Source organism: Salmo salar, chromosome ssa16, assembly GCF_905237065.1.
Source record: "Salmo salar chromosome ssa16, Ssal_v3.1, whole genome shotgun sequence".
Taxonomy (NCBI): domain Eukaryota; kingdom Metazoa; phylum Chordata; class Actinopteri; order Salmoniformes; family Salmonidae; genus Salmo; species Salmo salar.
The window spans coordinates 82,561,243-82,581,032 of record NC_059457.1 but is presented as its reverse complement, the minus strand read 5'-3'; the positions used below and the strand labels follow the sequence as shown (position 1 = coordinate 82,581,032).

Below are 19,790 nucleotides of genomic sequence, written 5' to 3'. Positions count from 1 at the left end.
TCTGCATATTTCTATTTCAGCTCATCGTTTCCCCAGGTCTTTATATATGCTGCCCTATGCATCAGCCGGCGTGAAGAGGATGACTGAGTTTATATTCTCAATCACATGCTGAAATGACTAGGTTTACGTCCCAAATGGCACCCTATTCCCTATTTAGTGCACTACTTTTGACCAATATCCATAGGGCTTTGATCAAAAGTAGCGCACTGTGAATGGAAAAGGGTGCCATTTGGGAAGCAACCTAGCTGACTAGAACTAACGTTGTCTTTATCCGAGGAGCTAATGTTCTCTCTGAGTTTATGATTCATTTGGGGACACTGCACCTGTGTTGCATCCTCCATTGATCTGTTTAGTAAACAACCTCATGTGCTGTGGAATGGTACTAACAGCATCCGTAATTACCTGGGTATTAACGTTCCTCTCCACGTTATTAGCATGGGCAGTGGCACCAGAGCAATATAGTGCACTACATAGGGAATAGCATACCATTTGGGATGCATGCATGGCTTCCTCCCGGTCCTAAAAGGGTGACGTGACTATTCCAAGATCAAGGTACCTCATCTACATTTCTAAATGATTGGACCTAGGCATACAGTTGAAGTAGGAAATTTACATACACTTAGGTTGGAGTCATTAAAACTCGTTTTTCAACCACTCCACAAATTTCTTGTTAACAAACTATAGTTTTGGCAAGTCGGTTAGGACATCTACTTTGTGCATGACACGAGTAATTTTTCCAACAATTCTTTACAGACAGATTATTTCACTTATAATTTACTGTATCACAATTCCAGTGGGTCAGAAGTTCACATGCACTAAGTTGACTGTGCCTTTAAACAGCCTGGAATATTTTTGAAAATGATGTCATGGCTTTAGATGCTTCTGATAGGCTAATTGACATAATTTGAGTCAATTGGAGGTGTACCTGTGGATGTATTTCAAGCCCTACCTTCAAACTCAGTGCCTCTTTGCTTGACATCATGGGAAAATCAAAAGAAATCAGCCAAGACCTTGTAGACCTCCACAAGTCTGGTTCATCCTTGGGAACAATTTCCAAACGCCTGAAGGTACCACGTTCATCTGTACAAACAATAGTACGCAAGTATAAACACCATGGGACCATGCAGCCGTCATACCGCTCATGAAGGAGACGCATTCTGTCTCCTAGAGATGAACGTACTTTGGTGCGAAAAGTGCAAATCAATCACAGAACAACAGCAAAGGACCTTGTGAAGATGCTGGAGGAAACGGGTACAAACGTATCTATATACACAGTAAAACGAGTCCTATATCGACATAACCTGAAAGGCCACTCAGCAAGGAAGAAGCCACTGCTCCAAAACCACCATAAAAAGCCAGACTACGGTTTCTAACTGCCCATGGGGACAAAGATCGTACTTTTTGGAGAAATGTCCTCCGGTCTGATGAAACAAAAAAATAACTGTTTGGCCATAATGACCATCGTTATGTTTGGAGGAAAAAAGTGGCAGCTTGCAAGCCAAAGAACACCATCCCAACCGTGAAGCACGGGGGTGGCAGCATCATGTTGTGGGGGTGCTTTGCTGCAGGAGGGACTGGTACACTTCACAAAATAGATGGCATCATGAGGAAAGAACATTATGTGGACATATTGAAGCAACATCTCAAGACATCAGTCAGGAAGTTAAAGCTTGGTCGCAAATGGGTCTTCCAAATGGACAATGACCCCAAGCATACTTCCAAAGTTGTGGCAAAATGGCTTAAGGACAACAAAGTCAAGGTATTGGAGTGGCCATCACAAAGCCCTGACCTCAATCCCATAGAAAATCTGTGGGCAGAACTGAAAAGGCGTGTGCGAGCAAGGAGGCCTACAAAGCTGACTCGGTTACACCAGCAGGAAGAATGGGAAAAATTCACCCAACTTATTGTGGGAAGCTTGTGGAAATAAAATTGGAAATAAATCATTCTCTCGACTATTACTCTGACATTTCACATTCTAAAAATTAAGTGGTGATTCTAACTGACCAAACACAGGGAATTTTTACTAGGATTAAATGTCAGGAATTGTGAACAACTGAGTTTAAATGTATTTGGCTAAGGTGTATGTAAACTTACGACTTCAACTAAATACCAGCCATGGTAATAGTATTCAAAGTGTATATCTTTTTTTTTAACATACAATAACATTTAATTCTGCTTGTTTTCTCCATATGCCTGGCATAGTACCTGAGGGATCTTTGTTATAGTCACCTTGGCATAGAGAACCAGGAGGTTTGTTCTTCCCATCAGAGGCTGCTTGGAATAGAGACACAGGAGGTTTGTTCCTCCCATCAGAGGCTGATTGGAATAGAGAACCAGGAGGTTTGTTCCTCCCATCAGAGGCTGCTTGGAATAGAGAACCAGGAGGGTTGTTCCTCCCATCAGAGGCTGCTTGGCATAGAGAACCAGGAGGTTTGTTCTTCCCATCAGAGGCTGCTTGGCATAGAGAACCAGGAGGTTTGTTCCTCCCTTCAGAGGCTGCTTGGCATAGAGAACCAGGAGGTTTGTTCCTCCCTTCAGAGGCTGCTTGGCATAGAGAACCAGGAGGTTTGTTCCTCCCTTCAGAGGCTGCTTGGCATAGAGAACCATGAGGTTTGTTCCTCCCATCAGAGGCTGCTTGGCATAGAGAACCAGGAGGTTTGTTCCTCCCTTCAGAGGCTGCTTGGCATAGAGAACCAGGAGGTTTGTTCCTCCCATCAGAGGCTGCTTGGCATAGAGAACCAGGAGGGTTGTTCCTCCCATCAGATGCTGCTTGGCATAGAGAACCAGGAGGTTTGTTCCTCCCTTCAGAGGCTGCTTGGCATAGAGAACCAGGAGGTTTGTTCCTCCCTTCAGAGGCTGCTTGGAATAGAGAACCAGGAGGTTTGTTCCTCCCATCAGAGGCTGCTTGGAATAGAGAACCAGGAGGTTTGTTCCTCCCTTCAGAGGCTGCTTGGAATAGAGAACCAGGAGGTTTGTTCCTCCCTTCAGAGGCTGCTTGGCATAGAGAACCAGGAGGTTTGTTCCTCCCTTCAGAGGCTGCTTGGCATAGAGAACCAGGAGGGTTGTTCCTCCCATCAGAGAGAGGTCTCCTTGGAGGGGGAGACTGTGTGTGTGTGTGTGTGTGTGACTCACCATTATAATAAATCCGATAGACTCGAGTGGAAACATCCTAGAGAACGATGAGGGTAAAAAACAGGATGTAGGATGTAGTTTCAGGTTGTATGAACATAGTGAACATGTGGATTATCAGTGATACAGTGTCTGACGGATCTCTGTAGACACACACACACACACACACACACACACACACACACACACACACACACACACACACACACACACACACACACACACACACACACACACACACACACACATACACTCACAGACACATATGTCCCACAGGACGTCCTCAACCACCCTATAATCTACAACATCTGTTAAGAAATGGATGGTTTCCTTCTATTTAATGGGAAAGCCAATACACAGCCCAGCTCATTAAAATGCTATCACAATCCATCAGGACTTAATACAAACACCATCAATCATAATATTGAGTCACCATCCTTATGAAATGTCCTGGTCACTTTGGCTGCCGAGACTGTAAGTATGTGACAGACTGATATTGGCCTGGTAAATTATGACTGTATGTAAATGTGTTTGAATTGTTTTCTACGAGGCATTCAGGGGATACACCTAATAATACAACACATTTTCAGTTGAGTAACTGAAAAAACAACAACTTTTGAGTCCTTCATATTGTAGGTCTGTGTTGAATGAGGGTATTTACTAAATGCAGAGCGACATATACACTAGATGGTGATAACTGCTGAGGTGTGACTCTAGGGGCTGAGATACGACTCTAGGGGCTGAGGGACGACTCTAGGGGCCGAGATATGACTCTAGGGGCTGAGATATGACTCTAGGGGCTGAGATACGACTCTAGGGGCTGAGGGACGACTCTAGGGGCTGAGGTACGACTCTAGGGGCTGAGGTACGACTCTAGGGGCTGAGTTACGACTCTTAGGGGCTGAGGTACGACTCTAGGGGCTGAGTTACGACTCTAGGGGCTGAGTTACGACTCTAGGGGCTGAGTTACGACTCTAGGGGCTGAGATACGACTCTAGGGGCTGAGTTACGACTCTAGGGGCTGAGGGACGACTCTAGGGGCTGAGGTACGACTCTAGGGACTGAGGTACGACTCTAGGGCCGAGATACGACTCTAGGGGCTGAGGTATGACTCTAGGGGCCGAGGTACGACTCTAGGGGCTGAGGTACGACTCTAGGGGCTGAGGTATGACTTTAGGGGCCGAGGTACGACTCTAGGGGCTGAGGTATGACTTTAGGGGCCGAGGTACGACTCTAGAGGCTGAGATACGACTCTAGGGACTGAGGTACGACTCTAGGGCCGAGATACGACTCTAGGGGCTGAGGTACGACTCTAGGGGCCGAGGTACGACTCTAGGGGCCGAGGTACGACTCTAGAGGCTGAGATACGACTCTAGGGACTGAGGTATGACTCTAGGGCCGAGATACGACTCTAGGGGCTGAGGTACGACTCTAGGGGCCGAGGTACGACTCTAGGGGCCGAGCTACATCTCTCGGGGCTGAGGTACGACTCTGGGGACTGAGGTATGACTTTAGGGGCTAAGGTATGATTAAGGACCATAGTATGACTCTAGGGGCTAAGATATGATTAGGGGCTAAGGTAGGACTCTACGGGCTGAAGGATCAATTTTAAGGCTGACATAAAGGTTAAAAGCATGTTTTAAAGTTTACCGATCTGTGTTGGTGCTTTAGCTGGCTAGTACAGGATGGTGAAAAAGCCCTGTCCAGTTTCCGAGAGATACCTTGAGGCTATAGGCCATCCTCCTTACCTCAGCTCCATAAATATCCCAGCATGCCTCAGGAGGGCTTTGCTGTGTCATTGGCTGTGTTTATACAGGTAGTCAAATTTAGATATTTTGTCCAATGATTGACAAGAGATCTGATCTGATTGGTCTAATGACCAATTAGTTTCAAAATATCAGAATTGGGCTGCCGGTGTAAACACAGCCATTGTAGCAACAGGGGTCTGTTGAACTGGTCTGTCTAGAAGGATGTTCTTCACACACCAGACAGACAGACAGACAGACAGACAGACAGACAGACAGACAGACAGACAGACAGACAGACAGACAGACAGACAGACAGACAGACAGACAGACAGACAGACAGACAGACAGACAGACAGACAGACAGACAGACAGACAGACAGACAGACAGACAGACAGACAGACAGACAGAAAAAGAGAAACACAGAGAGAGACAGAGAGAAAAAGAGAAACACAGAGAGAGACAGAGAGAAAAAGAGAAACACAGAGAGAGACAGAGAGAAAAAGAGAAACACAGAGAGAGACAGAGAGAAAAAGAGAAACACAGAGAGAGACAGAGAGAAAAAGAGAAACACAGAGAGAGACAGAGAGAAAAAGAGAAACACAGAGAGAGACAGAGAGAGAGACAAACAGACAGAAAAAGAGAAACAGAGAGAGAAAAAGAGAAACAGAGACAGAGAGACGGAGAGAGAGAGACAGAGAAACAGAGAGAGAGTGTGTGTGTGTTTATTTGTGTGAGAGCGAGAAAGAGAGCTTGTGTGTGTGCATCTTTTTGTGCATGCGTACTTGAGTTCATGCTAGGTTGTGCATGAATTGGTTGATTGCAGGTGACAGGTTTCACACAATTTATCTTGGGCGTCAAATAGTGCATAACACCGTGTGAATGCCGAAGCATAGCCAAAGTCAACCTTGATCTCACACTAGGATGTGCTGGGGGGGAAGAGAGTACCGTAGCATCACAAGTCAGTGTGGATCTGGATTCTCTCTGACAGGTTTTGGAATAAGGGGTCAATGGTGGTGTGTCTCAGTAGTAATAACAATCTGATTCCATTCAGTAAGACACTTGTAAGCGACACAAGCAAAGTGGACAAGCTGGGACTCATACAGTACTGGTGATGAAACAGTCAAGCTGCGACTCATACAGTACTGGTGATGAAACAGTCAAGCTAGGACTCATACAGTACTGGTGATGAAACAGTCAAGCTAGGACTCATACAGTACTGGTGATGAAACAGTCAAGCTAGGACTCATACAGTACTGGTGATGAAACAGTCAAGCTGGGACTCATACAGTACTGGTGATGAAACAGTCAAGCTAGGACTCATACAGTACTGGTGATGAAACAGTCAAGCTGCGACTCATACAGTACTGGTGATGAAACAGTCAAGCTAGGACTCATACAGTACTGGTGATGAAACAGTCAAGCTAGGACTCATACAGTACTGGTGATGAAACAGTCAAGCTGCGACTCATACAGTACTGGTGATGAAACAGTCAAGCTAGGACTCATACAGTACTGGTGATGAAACAGTCAAGCTAGGACTCATACAGTACTGGTGATGAAACAGTCAAGCTGGGACTCATACAGTACTGGTGATGAAACAGTCAAGCTGGGACTCATACAGTACTGGTGATGAAACAGTCAAGCTAGGACTCATACAGTACTGGTGATGAAACAGTCAAGCTGGGACTCATACAGTACTGGTGATGAAACAGTCAAGCTGGGACTCATACAGTACTGGTGATGAAACAGTCAAGCTAGGACTCATACAGTACTGGTGATGAAACAGTCAAGCTAGGACTCATACAGTACTGGTGATGAAACAGTCAAGCTGGGACTCATACAGTACTGGTGATGAAACAGTCAAGCTAGGACTCATACAGTACTGGTGATGAAAAAGTCAAGCTGGGACTCATACAGTACTGGTGATGAAACAGTCAAGCTGGGACTCATACAGTACTGGTGATGAAACAGTCAAGCTAGGACTCACACAGTACTGGTGATGAAACAGTCAAGCTAGGACTCATACAGTACTGGTGATGAAACAGTCAAGCTGGGACTCATACAGTACTGGTGATGAAACAGTCAAGCTGGGACTCATACAGTACTGGTGATGAAACAGTCAAGCTAGGACTCATACAGTACTGGTGATGAAACAGTCAAGCTGGGACTCATACAGTACTGGTGATGAAACAGTCAAGCTAGGACTCATACAGTACTGGTGATGAAACAGTCAAGCTAGGACTCACACAGTACTGGTGATGAAACAGTCAAGCTGCGACTCATACAGTACTGGTGATGAAACAGTCAAGCTAGGACTCATACAGTACTGGTGATGAAACAGTCAAGCTGGGACTCATACAGTACTGGTGAAGAAACAGTCAAGCTGGGACTCACACAGGCGGGTGAGGAAACCGACTCTTATATCTCTAAATGGTACAGCCAGAAGAGGACTGGCCCACCCCTCTGAGACTGGTTCCTCTCTACCCGGTACAGCCAGAAGAGGACTGGTCACCTCTCAGAGACGGGTCCTCTCTACCCAGAAGAGGACTGGCCACCCCTCTGAGACTAGTTCCTCTCTACCTGGTACAGCCAGAAGAGGACTGGTCACCTCTCAGAGACGGGTCCTCTCTACCCAGAAGAGGACTGGCCACCCCTCTGAGACTAGTTCCTCTCTACCTGGTACAGCCAGAAGAGGACTGGCCCTCCCCTCTGAGACTGGTTCCTCTCTACCCAGTACAGCCAGAAGAGGACTGGCCACCCCTCAGAGACTGGTTCCTCTCTACCCGGTACAGCCAGAAGAGGACTGGCCTTCCCTCTGAGACTGGTTCCTCTCTACTCGGTACAGCCAGAAGAGGACTGGCCACCCCTCTGAGACTGGTTCCTCTCTACCCAGTACAGCTAGAAGAGGACTGGCCTTCCCTCTGAGACTGGTTCCTCTCTACCTGGTACAGCCAGAAGAGGACTGGCCCTCCCCTCTAAGACTGGTTCCTCTCTACCCAGAAGAGGACTGGCCACCCCTCTGAGACTGGTTCCTCTCTACCCGGTACAGCCAGAAGAGGACTGGCCACCCCTCAGAGACTGGTTTCTCTCTACCCAGTACAGCCAGAAGAGGACTGGCCCTCCCCTCTGAGGCTGGTTCCTCTCTACCCAGAAGAGGACTGGCCACCCCTCAGAGACTGGTTCCTCTCTACCCAGTACAGCCAGAAGAGGACTGGCCACCCCTCTGAGACGGGTTCCTCTCCACCCAGAAGAGGAATGGCCCTCCCCTCTGAGACTGGTTCCTCTCCACCCAGAAGAGGAATGGCCCTCCCCTCTGAGACTGGTTCCTCTCCACCCAGAAGAGGAATGGCCCTCCCCTCTGAGACTGGTTCCTCTCCACCCAGAAGAGGAATGGCCCTCCCCTCTGAGACTGGTTCCTCTCCACCCAGAAGAGGAATGGCCCTCCCCTCTGAGACTGGTTCCTCTCTACCCAGATGAGGACTGGCTTCCCTTCTGAGACTGGTTCCTCTCTACCCAGTACAGCCAGAAGAGGACTGGCCACCCCTCTGAGACTGGTTCCTCTCTACCCAGAAGAGGAATGGCCCTCCCCTCTGAGACTGGTTCCTCTCTACCCGGTACAGCCAGAAGAGGACTGGCCACCTCTCAGAGCCTGGTTCCTCTCTAGGTTTCTTCCTAGGTTCTTGCTTTTCTATGGAGTTTTTCCTAGCCACTGTGCTTCTACACCTGCATTGCTTGCTGTTTGGGGTTTTAGGCTGGGTGTCTGTAAATCACTTTCTGACAACTGCTGATGTAAAAAAGGGCTTTGTAAAATACATTTGATTGTATCCATCCTGTACTGCATGTGTTGGCCAACTCTATGCTTCTTGTTGCCATGTACCATATATGTAAGAAGACTGAAGTCGGCCTCAGCACAAATACAGTTTGAATACATGGTGACTGTACGGAAAGTGTAGTAGGATGTCCCTTGGGCGTATCCGTACCACTGGCACAAACACAGACAGGCCAGTGGCTAGTGCTGACGGATTTCGAATTAGTCCCCCGGAGAATTTTGTTTGTATGGACATTCAAAACTGGCCGAAATGGATCAGGCCCTTTGAAAGGTACAGGGTAGCGTCAGGCTTAAACGTGAAAAATGAGGCATTTCAAGTTAATCCACTGATCTACTCTATGGGTGATGAAGCTGAGTATATATTAAATGCTTCAACGTGTAACGGTCGTCGTAGTAAGTGGACCAAAGCGCAGCGGGTTGAGTGCTCATCTTAACTTTATTGAACACGTAACAAAACAAGAAAACGATCGAACGAACAGGATTACAGGCTAAACACAGCTATGCAATCACAACTTCCCACAAAACCCAAACAAAACACACCCCTCTATATAGAACCTTCAATCAGAGGCAACGAGGAACAGCTGCCTCCAATTGAAGGCCAAATCAATAAACTAAACATAGAACTAAAAAGACTAGACCATAGAAATATACTAACCTAGAACATAGCCCAAAACCCCGGAAAACACTAACCAAACACCCCTCTACATAAACACACACCCCGAACCACATAAAACAAATACCCCCCTGCCATGTCCTGACCAAACTACAATAACAAATAACCCCTTTACTGGTCAGAACGTGACAGTAACCCCCCCCAAAGGTGCAGACCCCGGATGCACCTCACACAAAAAAATAAACACAAAATAAACCCCCCAAACTAAAGGGAGGGAAGGGAGGGTGGCTGCCGTCACTGACGGTTCCCGTGCTACCCCCCCCTCCCCAATCCTCCTACTGTGGAGGTGGCTTAGGCTCTGGCCTCAGTCACCCACCTAACCTGTCCACCCCTGCTGAATGCCTCTGGCTGAAGCGCATCGCTGTAGACCTCAGGCTGAAGCGCATCACTGTAGACCTCGGGCAGAAGAGCGACTCTGGGAGCTCCGGACTGTAGTGCGACTCTGGGAGCTCCAGACTGTAGGGCGACTCTGGCTGCGCCGATTCCGGACTGTAGGCCGTCTCACTTGGTTTCGGACTGTAGGCCGTCTCACTCGGTTCCGGACTGTAGGCCGTCTCACTCGGTTCCGGACTGTAGGCCGTCTCACTCGGTTCCGGACTGTGGGCCATCTCTAGACGGGGCACTGTCGCCAGACATTCTGGACGGGGCACTGTTGCCGGACATTCTGGACGGGGCACTATCGCCGGACACTCTGGACGGGGTACTGTTGCCGGAAGCTCTGGACGGGGCACTGTTGCCGGAAGCTCTGGACGGGGCACTGTTGCCGGAAGCTCTGGACGAGGTACTGTCGTCGGAAGCTCGGGACTGGGCTGACGCACTGGAAGCCTGGTGCGTGGTGCTGGCTTAGGATGTGCCAGACTGGAAACACGCACCTCAGGGCTAGTGCGAGGAGCGGGAACAGGATACACTGGGCCGTGAAGGCGCACTGGCAGACTCGAGCACAGTACTGGCACCACCCTTACTGGCTGGAAGCCTGCTTCCCCGTGGCAAATGCGGGGTGCTGGCACCTCGCACACCGGCTTGTGACTGCTCGGCCTCGACGCCGTGCGTATCACTCCATAGCACGGGACCTGACCAATAACAGGCTGCTTCCGATAAGCACGGGGAGTTGGCTTGGGGCTTAACCCTGGCCCAGCCAAACTACCCGTGTGCCCCCCCCAAAAAAATTATTGGGGCTGCCTCTCAGGCTTAAATGCCAACCGTGTGTATAGCGCTTCATACCGGCGTCGCTCCGCCTTGGCTGCCTCTATCTCCTCCGGTGGGCGATAATATTCCCCAGCCTGGTGCCACGGTCCAGCCCCGTCCAGGATCTCCTCCCATGTCCAAGTTTCCAAATAGTCCACATAATTCCTCTGCCGCTCCTTCCCCCGCTGCTTGGTCCATTGTTGGTGGGAAGTTCTGTAACGGTCGTCGTAGTAAGTGGACGTTACACAACGTTGACTGGGTAAGAGAAACTTAACTACAGTGCCGTTAAAGACTGTTTTGAAACGCATTTTGTAGGGAGACACAACATTATATTTGAGAGAGCTATGTTTAATATGCGCAAACAGGAGCAGGGTGAAACCACCGACAGTTTTATCACAGCTGTTCACAAACTAACAGAACATTGTCAGTTTGGCGAGCTCAGGGAAGAGCTGATCTGAGATCGGATTGTAGTGGGAATAAGAAATATATCACTTTCTGAAAAGTTACAGTTGGATTCCCAGCTTACCTTGTCCAAAGCTGTAAACCAGGTTAGGCAGAGTGAGACAGTAAAAAGACAGCAGAAGATGCTGCGCGATAGCAGCTCCTTGCAGAGCGAAGAGAGTGAGGAAATAAATGCATTTTCATACTGAGCTAAAAAAAACGGATGGGAACACAGAACAGAAACAGATGTGGAGAAAACAATCACAGACAGCACCAGTAGCTAGTTCAAGTGTTTGTCGCAAATGTGGGAAATCCCCTTTCCACAGATGGAAAGATTGCCCAGCAAAGAATGCGGAATGCAGGAGATGTCACAGGAGAGGACACTTTTCAGCTGTCTGTCGATTAAAGCAAATGCATGAGGTCTCATAGGAGGTACAGCAGGACAGCATGTTTCTGGGAGAAGTAATGGAAAACAATGCTGGCTGGCATTCAGACATTAAACTCAATGGGGAGGTTGTGTCATTTAAACTAGACACTGGGGCAGCAGTGACAGCTATCCCAACTAGGCTGTATAGCTATAGCAGAGATGGCCCTTTGCTCTCTACAAACAAAAAACTCTACGGGCCCAGTAATAAGATTTTACCAGTGGTAGGGCACTTGGTGATTAAATTGGAGAGTAAAGACAAAAGTGCCATCCAGCCTGTCTTCGTCATTGACTCTCTAGCCAGACCGTTGCTGGGGCTGCCAGCAATTGAAGCATTGCAACTCATTGAGAGAGTGAGCGAACTGGAGGACCCAGGTGAGGTTTTCAAAAAGAAATTCCCAAAAGTGTTTTCTGGTCTAGGAAGGATAGGTGAATACAAAATCCACCTGAAAGAGGATGCTGTCCCCTATGCCCTTACCACCCCTCGCCGTGTGCCTATCCCTTTATTGGCCAGAGTAAAGGAAGAGTTGGGGAGGATGGAAGAAATTGGGGCAGTGTCTAAAATAGAGAGTCCCACAGACTGGTGTGCAGGGATGGTAGTGGTCCCAAAAGCCAATGGGGACATAAGGATCTGTGTGGACATGACTAACTTGAATGAGGCACTCTGCAGAGAGAGACACATCTTACCATCAGTGGAGCAGTCACTGGCTCAGTTGGATGGCTCACAAGTCTTCACAAAGCTGGATGCCCGCTCAGGTTTCTGGCAGATACCGCTGTCATCAGAGAGTAGGGCGCTCACAACGTTTATAACACCGCTTGGCCGTTACTGTTTTAATGTTTTGTCATTTGGAATCGCTTCCGGTCCTGAGCATTTCCAAAGACGCATGTCCCAGCTGTTGGATGGGCTGAGTGGCATCATAGTCTACGCGGACGATGTGCTCGTGTGCGGAAGGGACAGAGCAGAACATGATGTAAGACTCACAGCAGTTCTGACCCGACTCCAGGAGACTGGCCTGACACTCAATAAAAAATGTACTGTTGCACAGTCAGAGGTCTTGTTCTTGGGACACAAAATCAGTGCAGCTGGAATAGAGCCGGACCCGTTGAAGATCAGCGCCATCACAGATGTGCCCATCCTCCAGAATGTGGCTGAAGTCAGGACCTTCTTAGGCATGGTCACATATGTGGGTAAGTTCCTCCCACAGTTCTCAGATACAACCAAACCTGACTGGTCATGGGGTCACATGCAACAGGTGGCGTTTGACAAAATCAAAGGAGACCTGGCCTCACAGAGAGTGCTGGATCAGTACCGTCCCCACGCTAAGACAAAGGTATCAGCAGATGCATCATCCTTTGGGCTAGGGGCGGTCCTCACACAGATGCAGGACAACATGGAGTGGCGTCCAATAGCATACATCTCCCAAAGCTTATCCAACACAGAGCAAAGGTATGCTCAAGTGGAGAAGGAGGCGTTGGCTATCACATGGGCATGTGAAAGGCTCAGCCAATACCTTATTGGCCTGCAGTTTACAGCAGAGACTGACCACAAACCACTGTTGGCTCTGTTAGGGACAAAAGCACTGGACGACTTGCCTCCCAGAGTTCTGCGCTTCCGCCTCAGATTCCTGAGGTTCACCTACAAGATGGTGTATGTGCCAGGGAAGGCACTGATCACAGCAGATGCACTCTCCAGGGCCCCAATTAAACGTCCATTATCAGAGGAGGAGCAATGTCTAGAGGGTGAGGTACAGGTGTCCATTAATGCAATAAGGGACAGCCTACCTGCATCTCAGACCAAACTGAGACACAGAGAAAACATACTGTTGGGGACCATACCCAGCAAAAAGACACTGTACCTAAGTTAATGTTCATACTGTGTGATTTAATGCTTTCATACTGTTTCAGGATGTGAAGTAGCATGTTAGAGAATAAAACTGGTTTCCAAATTGCATTTCAGTTATGCTTCAGTGGTTATGCATGTTGAGTTCTTGTTCATGGGAGAGGGGAGAGGGGAAGATGTAGTAGGATGTCCCTTGGGGGTATCCGTACCTATGTACCTATGTATGTATGACATGCGTGGGTTAGGTTAATAAACAGGCTGGAGCTAGAACCTTGTTGTCGCCGCTCCTTATTTTAGATCATACTACAGAAAGAGCAAGAGGCTAACTGAATGGTAGTGTCTTTACAATGGAGTAATCAACCAAGCTTCCTAGTGATGTAGTGAGGCTAACTGAATGATAGTGTCTTTACAATGGTGTAATCAACCAAGCTTCCTAGTGATGTAGTGAGGCTAACTGATGGTAGTGTCTTTACAATGGAGTAATCAACCAAGCTTCCAAGTGATGTAGTGAGGCTAACTGAATGGTAGTGTCTTTACAATGGAGTAATCAACCAAGCTTCCTAGTGATGTAGTGAGGCTAACTAAATGATAGTGTCTTTACAATGGTGTAATCAACCAAGCTTCCTAGTGATGTAGTGAGGCTAACTGAATGATAGTGTCTTTACAATGGTGTAATCAACCAAGCTTCCTAGTGATGTAGTGAGGCTAACTGAATGATAGTGTCTTTACAATGGAGTAATCAACCAAGCTTCCTAGTGATGTAGTGAGGCTAACCGAATGATAGTGTCTTTACAATGGAGTAATCAACCAAGCTTCCTAGTGATGTAGTGAGGCTAACTGAATGATAGTGTCTTTACAATGGAGTAATCAACCAAGCTTCCTAGTGATGTAGTGAGGCTAACTGAATGGTAGTGTCTTTACAATGGAGTAATCAACCAAGCTTCCTAGTGATGTAGTGAGGCTAACTAAATGATAGTGTCTTTACAATGGAGTAATCAACCAAGCTTCCTAGTGAATGTAGAAGGGCACAGTTGACAGATGTTTGGCACCAAACTACATTTTTATTCATTTTTTACAATGTACAATATACAAAAATATAGAGTACCAAAAAATTCACAGTGTCTAAAAGGCAGTGATTAAAAAGTCTCAATTCACAAATCCAACAGCCATGTTTGTAGTTCTGGAAAAGAGCAATAACTTGTGAGCAGGACTTGTGAGCAGTACCACCTGGTTGATTGCGTAGAAGGGTGCAGAGCCCTCCGATTGGTGTTTTTCCAACATGCAACAGCAGCCTGTCCAATCACGATGACAAAACGAAGTGAATGTGTCCTGTGAGTGTCCACAACGATGAATGTACAGTAATATTTATTTTAATTTTATTTTTAACACACACACACACACACACACACACACACACACACACACACACACACACACACACACACATTAAACTCATTGAAATACATGAAGAGGGTTGTATCTTGAGATTTGAGGGTAACAGATACCATGGCAGCTAAACCTATGTGTGGCTACATTACTACATCACAGGGCTGAACATTAATCTACATAATATCCAGGCTGGTCCCAGATCTGTCATTACTACATTACAGGGTTGAACCTTAATCTACATAACATCTAGCCTGGTCCCAGATCTGTCATTACTACATTACATTGCTGCACATTGTTACATAACATCTAACCTGGTCTCAGATCTGTCATTACTACATTCCGGGATGAACATTATGCTACATAGCATCTAGCCTTGTCCCTGATCTGTTTGTGCTCCTGCCAACCCCATTGGTCATTGTCAAGCCATGTGACAATGAGTGATGAGGAGTTGGCATGACAGCACAAACAGACTGGCACTCACATCAAATCCAGGTTACTGACAGGTACAAACTTCCATCTCCTTCTTGATATTTACAAAACATATGCATTTTTACAACTAGAAGCCTTTAGAAACACAGAAAAGTTATACAATATACATTTTACAAGCCATACTGACTTTAGGTTTCATTGCCTTTAGCATGGAACAGCATCTATGAACAAATTAAGATTTGCTGTTTAAGAAAACATGACTTTGCATTCAGCGACTGGAGAATGAATAGTTTGAGAACCTTCACAGTAAACTTCCAGACTCAGTATCATTTAGGTGAAGATGTCCTACCATCAGCTCAGTATCATTTAGGTGAAGATGTCCTACCATCAGCTCAGTATCATTTAGGTGAAGATGTCCTACCATCAGCTCAGTATCATTTAGTTGAAGATGTCCTACCATCAGTTCAGTATCATTTTGTTGAAGATGTCCTACCATCAGCTCAGTATCATTTAGGTGAAGATGTCCTACCATCAGCTCAGTATCATTTAGGTGAAGATGTCCTACCATCAGCTCAGTATCATTTAGGTGAAGATGTCCTACCATCAGCTTATATGGGGCTCAGATCTGTAACATGAACAACTTGAATGTGACTGGAAGAGATAGGAGTTGATCATCACTACTCTAATACCATCACATTGATACTCTCCACACTCACAGTAACATGTACAACAATGAATGGCCCACACACACACACACACACACACACACACACACACACACACACACACACACACACACACACAATTAAACTCATTGAAATACATGAAGAGGGTTGTATCTTGAGATTTGAGGGTAACAGATACCATGGCAGCTAAACCTATGTGTGGCTACATTACTACATCACAGGGCTGAACATTAATCTACATAATATCCAGGCTGGTCCCAGATCTGTCATTACTACATTACAGGGTTGAACCTTAATCTACATAACATCTAGCCTGGTCCCAGATCTGTCATTACTACATTACATTGCTGCACATTGTTACATAACATCTAACCTGGTCTCAGATCTGTCATTACTACATTCCGGGATGAACATTATGCTACATAGCATCTAGCCTTGTCCCTGATCTGTTTGTGCTCCTGCCAACCCCATTGGTCATTGTCAAGCCATGTGACAATGAGTGATGAGGAGTTGGCATGACAGCACAAACAGACTGGCACTCACATCAAATCCAGGTTACTGACAGGTACAAACTTCCATCTCCTTCTTGATATTTACAAAACATATGCATTTTTACAACTAGAAGCCTTTAGAAACACAGAAAAGTTATACAATATACATTTTACAAGCCATACTGACTTTAGGTTTCATTGCCTTTAGCATGGAACAGCATCTATGAACAAATTAAGATTTGCTGTTTAAGAAAACATGACTTTGCATTCAGCGACTGGAGAATGAATAGTTTGAGAACCTTCACAGTAAACTTCCAGACTCAGTATCATTTAGGTGAAGATGTCCTACCATCAGCTCAGTATCATTTAGGTGAAGATGTCCTACCATCAGCTCAGTATCATTTAGGTGAAGATGTCCTACCATCAGCTCAGTATCATTTAGTTGAAGATGTCCTACCATCAGTTCAGTATCATTTTGTTGAAGATGTCCTACCATCAGCTCAGTATCATTTAGGTGAAGATGTCCTACCATCAGCTCAGTATCATTTAGGTGAAGATGTCCTACCATCAGCTCAGTATCATTTAGGTGAAGATGTCCTACCATCAGCTTATATGGGGCTCAGATCTGTAACATGAACAACTTGAATGTGACTGGAAGAGATAGGAGTTGATCATCACTACTCTAATACCATCACATTGATACTCTCCACACTCACAGTAACATGTACAACAATGAATGGCCCACACACACACACACACACACACACACACACACACACACACACACACACACACACACACACACACACACACACACACACACACACACACACACACACACACACACACACACACACACACACACACACACACACACAGTATGGCTGGTGTTAATATCTTCTTCTGCAGATGATTACCATAACATGATCCAGTAATGTGGTCCAGTAATGTGATCCAGTATTGTGGTCCAGTAATGTGATCCAGTGGAAGTGATGCTGAGTAATCCAGTATTGTGATCCAGTGGAAGTGATGTTTTGTGATCCAGTGGAAGCAGTGCTGAGTGATCCAGTAATGGGATCCAGTATTGTGATCCAGTGGAAGTGATGCTGAGTAATCTAGTATTGTGATCCAGTGGAGGAGGTGCTGAGTGATCCAGTATTGTGATCCAGTGGAAGTGGTGCTGAGTGATCCACTGGAGGAGGTGCTGAGTGATCCAGTATTGTGATCCAGTGGAGGAGGTGCTGAGTGATCCAGTATTGTGATCCAGTGGAGGAGGTGCTGAGTGATCCAGTATTGTGATCCAGTGGAGGAGGTGCTGAGTGATCCAGTATTGTGATCCAGTGGAGGAGGTGCTGAGTGATCCAGTATTGTGATCCAGTGGAGGAGGTGCTGAGTGATCCAGTATTGTGATCCAGTGGAAGAGGTGCTGAGTGATCCAGTATTGTGATCCAGTGGAAGCAGTGCTGAGTGATCCAGTATTGTAATCCAGGTGATGACCTTATCTGCCACCATTCAATACACATTTCATCATACCAACATGGCAAACACATTTCCCTTCGGCATGATGATGAAACAGTGCCCTTACAGACCAACTGTATTCATCATGCTTCACGTCAAGGTTTGGTATACAGATCATTTTCCACATCCATAGACATTTCCAATTGGATGCATCCATTTATCCATTTGAAGGGATGAGGGTGGTGAGACAGGTATCCATTTGAAGGGATGAGGGTGGTGAGACAGCTATCCATTTGAAGGGATGAGGGTGGTGAGACAGCTATCCATTTGAAGGGATGAGGGTGGTGAGACAGCTATCCATTTGAAGGGATGAGGGTGGTGAGACAGCTATCCATTTGAAGGGATGAGGGTGGTGAGACAGCTATTCATTTGAAGGGATGAGGGTGGTGAGACAGCTATCCATTTGAAGGGATGAGAGTGGTGAGACAGCTATCCATTTGAAGGGATGAGGGTGGTGAGACAGCTATTCATTTGAAGGGATGAGGGTGGTGAGACAGCTATCCATTTGAAGGGATGAGAGTGGTGAGACAGTATTGCTGAGCCTTAGCTGAGTATCTGGGTTGTTCAAAATACATGTCTTTTTCTCAAAATGGCTCCTTTTACGTTGACTCTGAATCTCCGTCATTGTCATTTTTGGGTGTCGGTGCAGGTAGTTACAGGATTCTAAACCCCTTCAGAGGCCATGGTCACGTCCCATTTGGCTTCCTATTCCCTACATAGTGCACTCCTTTCAACCAGTGCACTCCTTTCAACCAGGGCCCATTGGGCTCTAGTCAAAAGTAGTGCACTATATAGGAAATAAGGTGCCATTTGGGACGCAATCCAGGAGTCCTTGGGCTGCTCAGATGAAAGCAGTACCAGCCCCTCTCTGTTAGTCCACACTGCGGGAGCACCTGACCATGAGGCTGTTCTGATGCAGTGTGTCCAAACAGACAGGAGAAACAAGTTGGTGAGCAGGAGCATGACAAACGTGCCCATACTGTCAGTGTCATTGAGTTCTGCATTTTCACCGTCATTAAGTCGGTTTTTAGAGCTGGAAGGTGTCTTGGTCAGCATTTTCCGGTACGGTATCCTTTGGAAACGGTTGACTTTGCCATCTATATCAAATACAAACCAGCCACAATGTCTTATATTCTCCTCAGATCAAATGTGAAGTCTGTGGGTTTTTGTGATATACATGATCTGATACCGTAGGATTTTACAGGAGACTTTTAACAGTGTTGTTTTAGAACAGATTCCACAAGTAGTGAATCTCCATACTGAACCATAAGGCTGCTACAGCCCAGCTCCCTCATAAGACTCCAACTCCCAGCATTCCACATGGTCCAGTCTACTTCCTTGTCTTGAGATGAGTTGCTGTACTGCACAGTAGAGTAGAAAAACAACGTCATAAAACAGTCATATCAACTGAACAGTCACAATGATACGGAATGATTGTCCTGTTGGTTGACAGGGACAGTTCAACCTCCGTCTGCACTGGTGATTGAGAAGAACGTGCATGGTTCAGACCTTGAGAGGACACACCCAGTTCAAGGGTCTGCCCGGTCGTTAACACAGCTCCCCCTCACTGTAGCAGAGTACACACTCAATTGAGGAGAGGAGAGGAGAGGAAACGGTGAAGGGTCTGGGGTGCAGGAGTGTTTCCAACTTCCCATAGAGAAGAGAGTTGGAGGGGGGGGGGTCCTGTCTCAACTGTGGTGCATATAGTTCCTGCAAGGTGAGTCGGGATGGAAGGGGTGGTCGTATTTGCCCAGGGGTGCAGGGTAGTAGGTGGTGGTGTAAACGTTATTCTGGGGGAGGGAGGGGAGGGGTGAGAGGGACGAGGGGAAGAAGTTGCAGCTCTCGTCCGGGAGAAGGTTGTTCTTGTTCAGCGTCTGTGGAAGACAGAAGGGAACAGAACAGGGGGTGTTTAGTAGGTGCAACATGGGAGAAAAGGTTTCAAAAGGCAGGAGGCGCTACCTGATCTCATCCAATGAGAAAGCACATTTTTGTTTCCAGTTCCACTTC

The 19,790-nt window shown here is 46.7% G+C and overlaps 2 protein-coding genes across 4 annotated transcripts in view; both read right to left on the bottom strand.

Annotated features, from left to right (window-relative positions):
* Positions 1-14,311: 14,311 nt before the first annotated feature.
* On the bottom strand, positions 14,312-17,777 carry LOC123727896 (uncharacterized). Of its 2 annotated transcripts, none has more exons than XM_045698157.1 (2): positions 16,860-17,777; positions 14,312-16,823 (listed from the first exon to the last, which is right to left on the bottom strand). In XM_045698157.1, the coding sequence occupies exon 1, from the start codon at positions 17,775-17,777 to the stop codon at positions 16,869-16,871; it is 909 nt and encodes a 302-aa protein (XP_045554113.1). In that variant the 3' UTR covers positions 14,312-16,823; positions 16,860-16,868. The 2 variants fall into 2 exon arrangements, with proteins under 2 accessions (XP_045554113.1, XP_045554112.1); XM_045698156.1 differs by having other exon boundaries at positions 14,312-16,830; positions 16,867-17,777.
* LOC106575804 (semaphorin-5B) overlaps positions 14,312-19,790 on the bottom strand; it is a 136,387-nt gene continuing 130,908 nt past the window's right edge. For both annotated transcript variants that reach the window (XM_045698154.1, XM_045698155.1), the window contains one exon: positions 14,312-19,657. In XM_045698154.1, coding sequence (XP_045554110.1) covers positions 19,472-19,657 — 186 coding nt within the window. In that variant the 3' untranslated portion in view covers positions 14,312-19,471. The remainder of the gene's footprint in view (positions 19,658-19,790) is intronic.

Coding starts and splice junctions, on each gene's coding strand:
- LOC123727896 (XM_045698157.1), bottom strand. CDS start 17,777: ATGGTGGCAGATAAGGTCATCACCTGGATTACAATACTGGATCACTCA.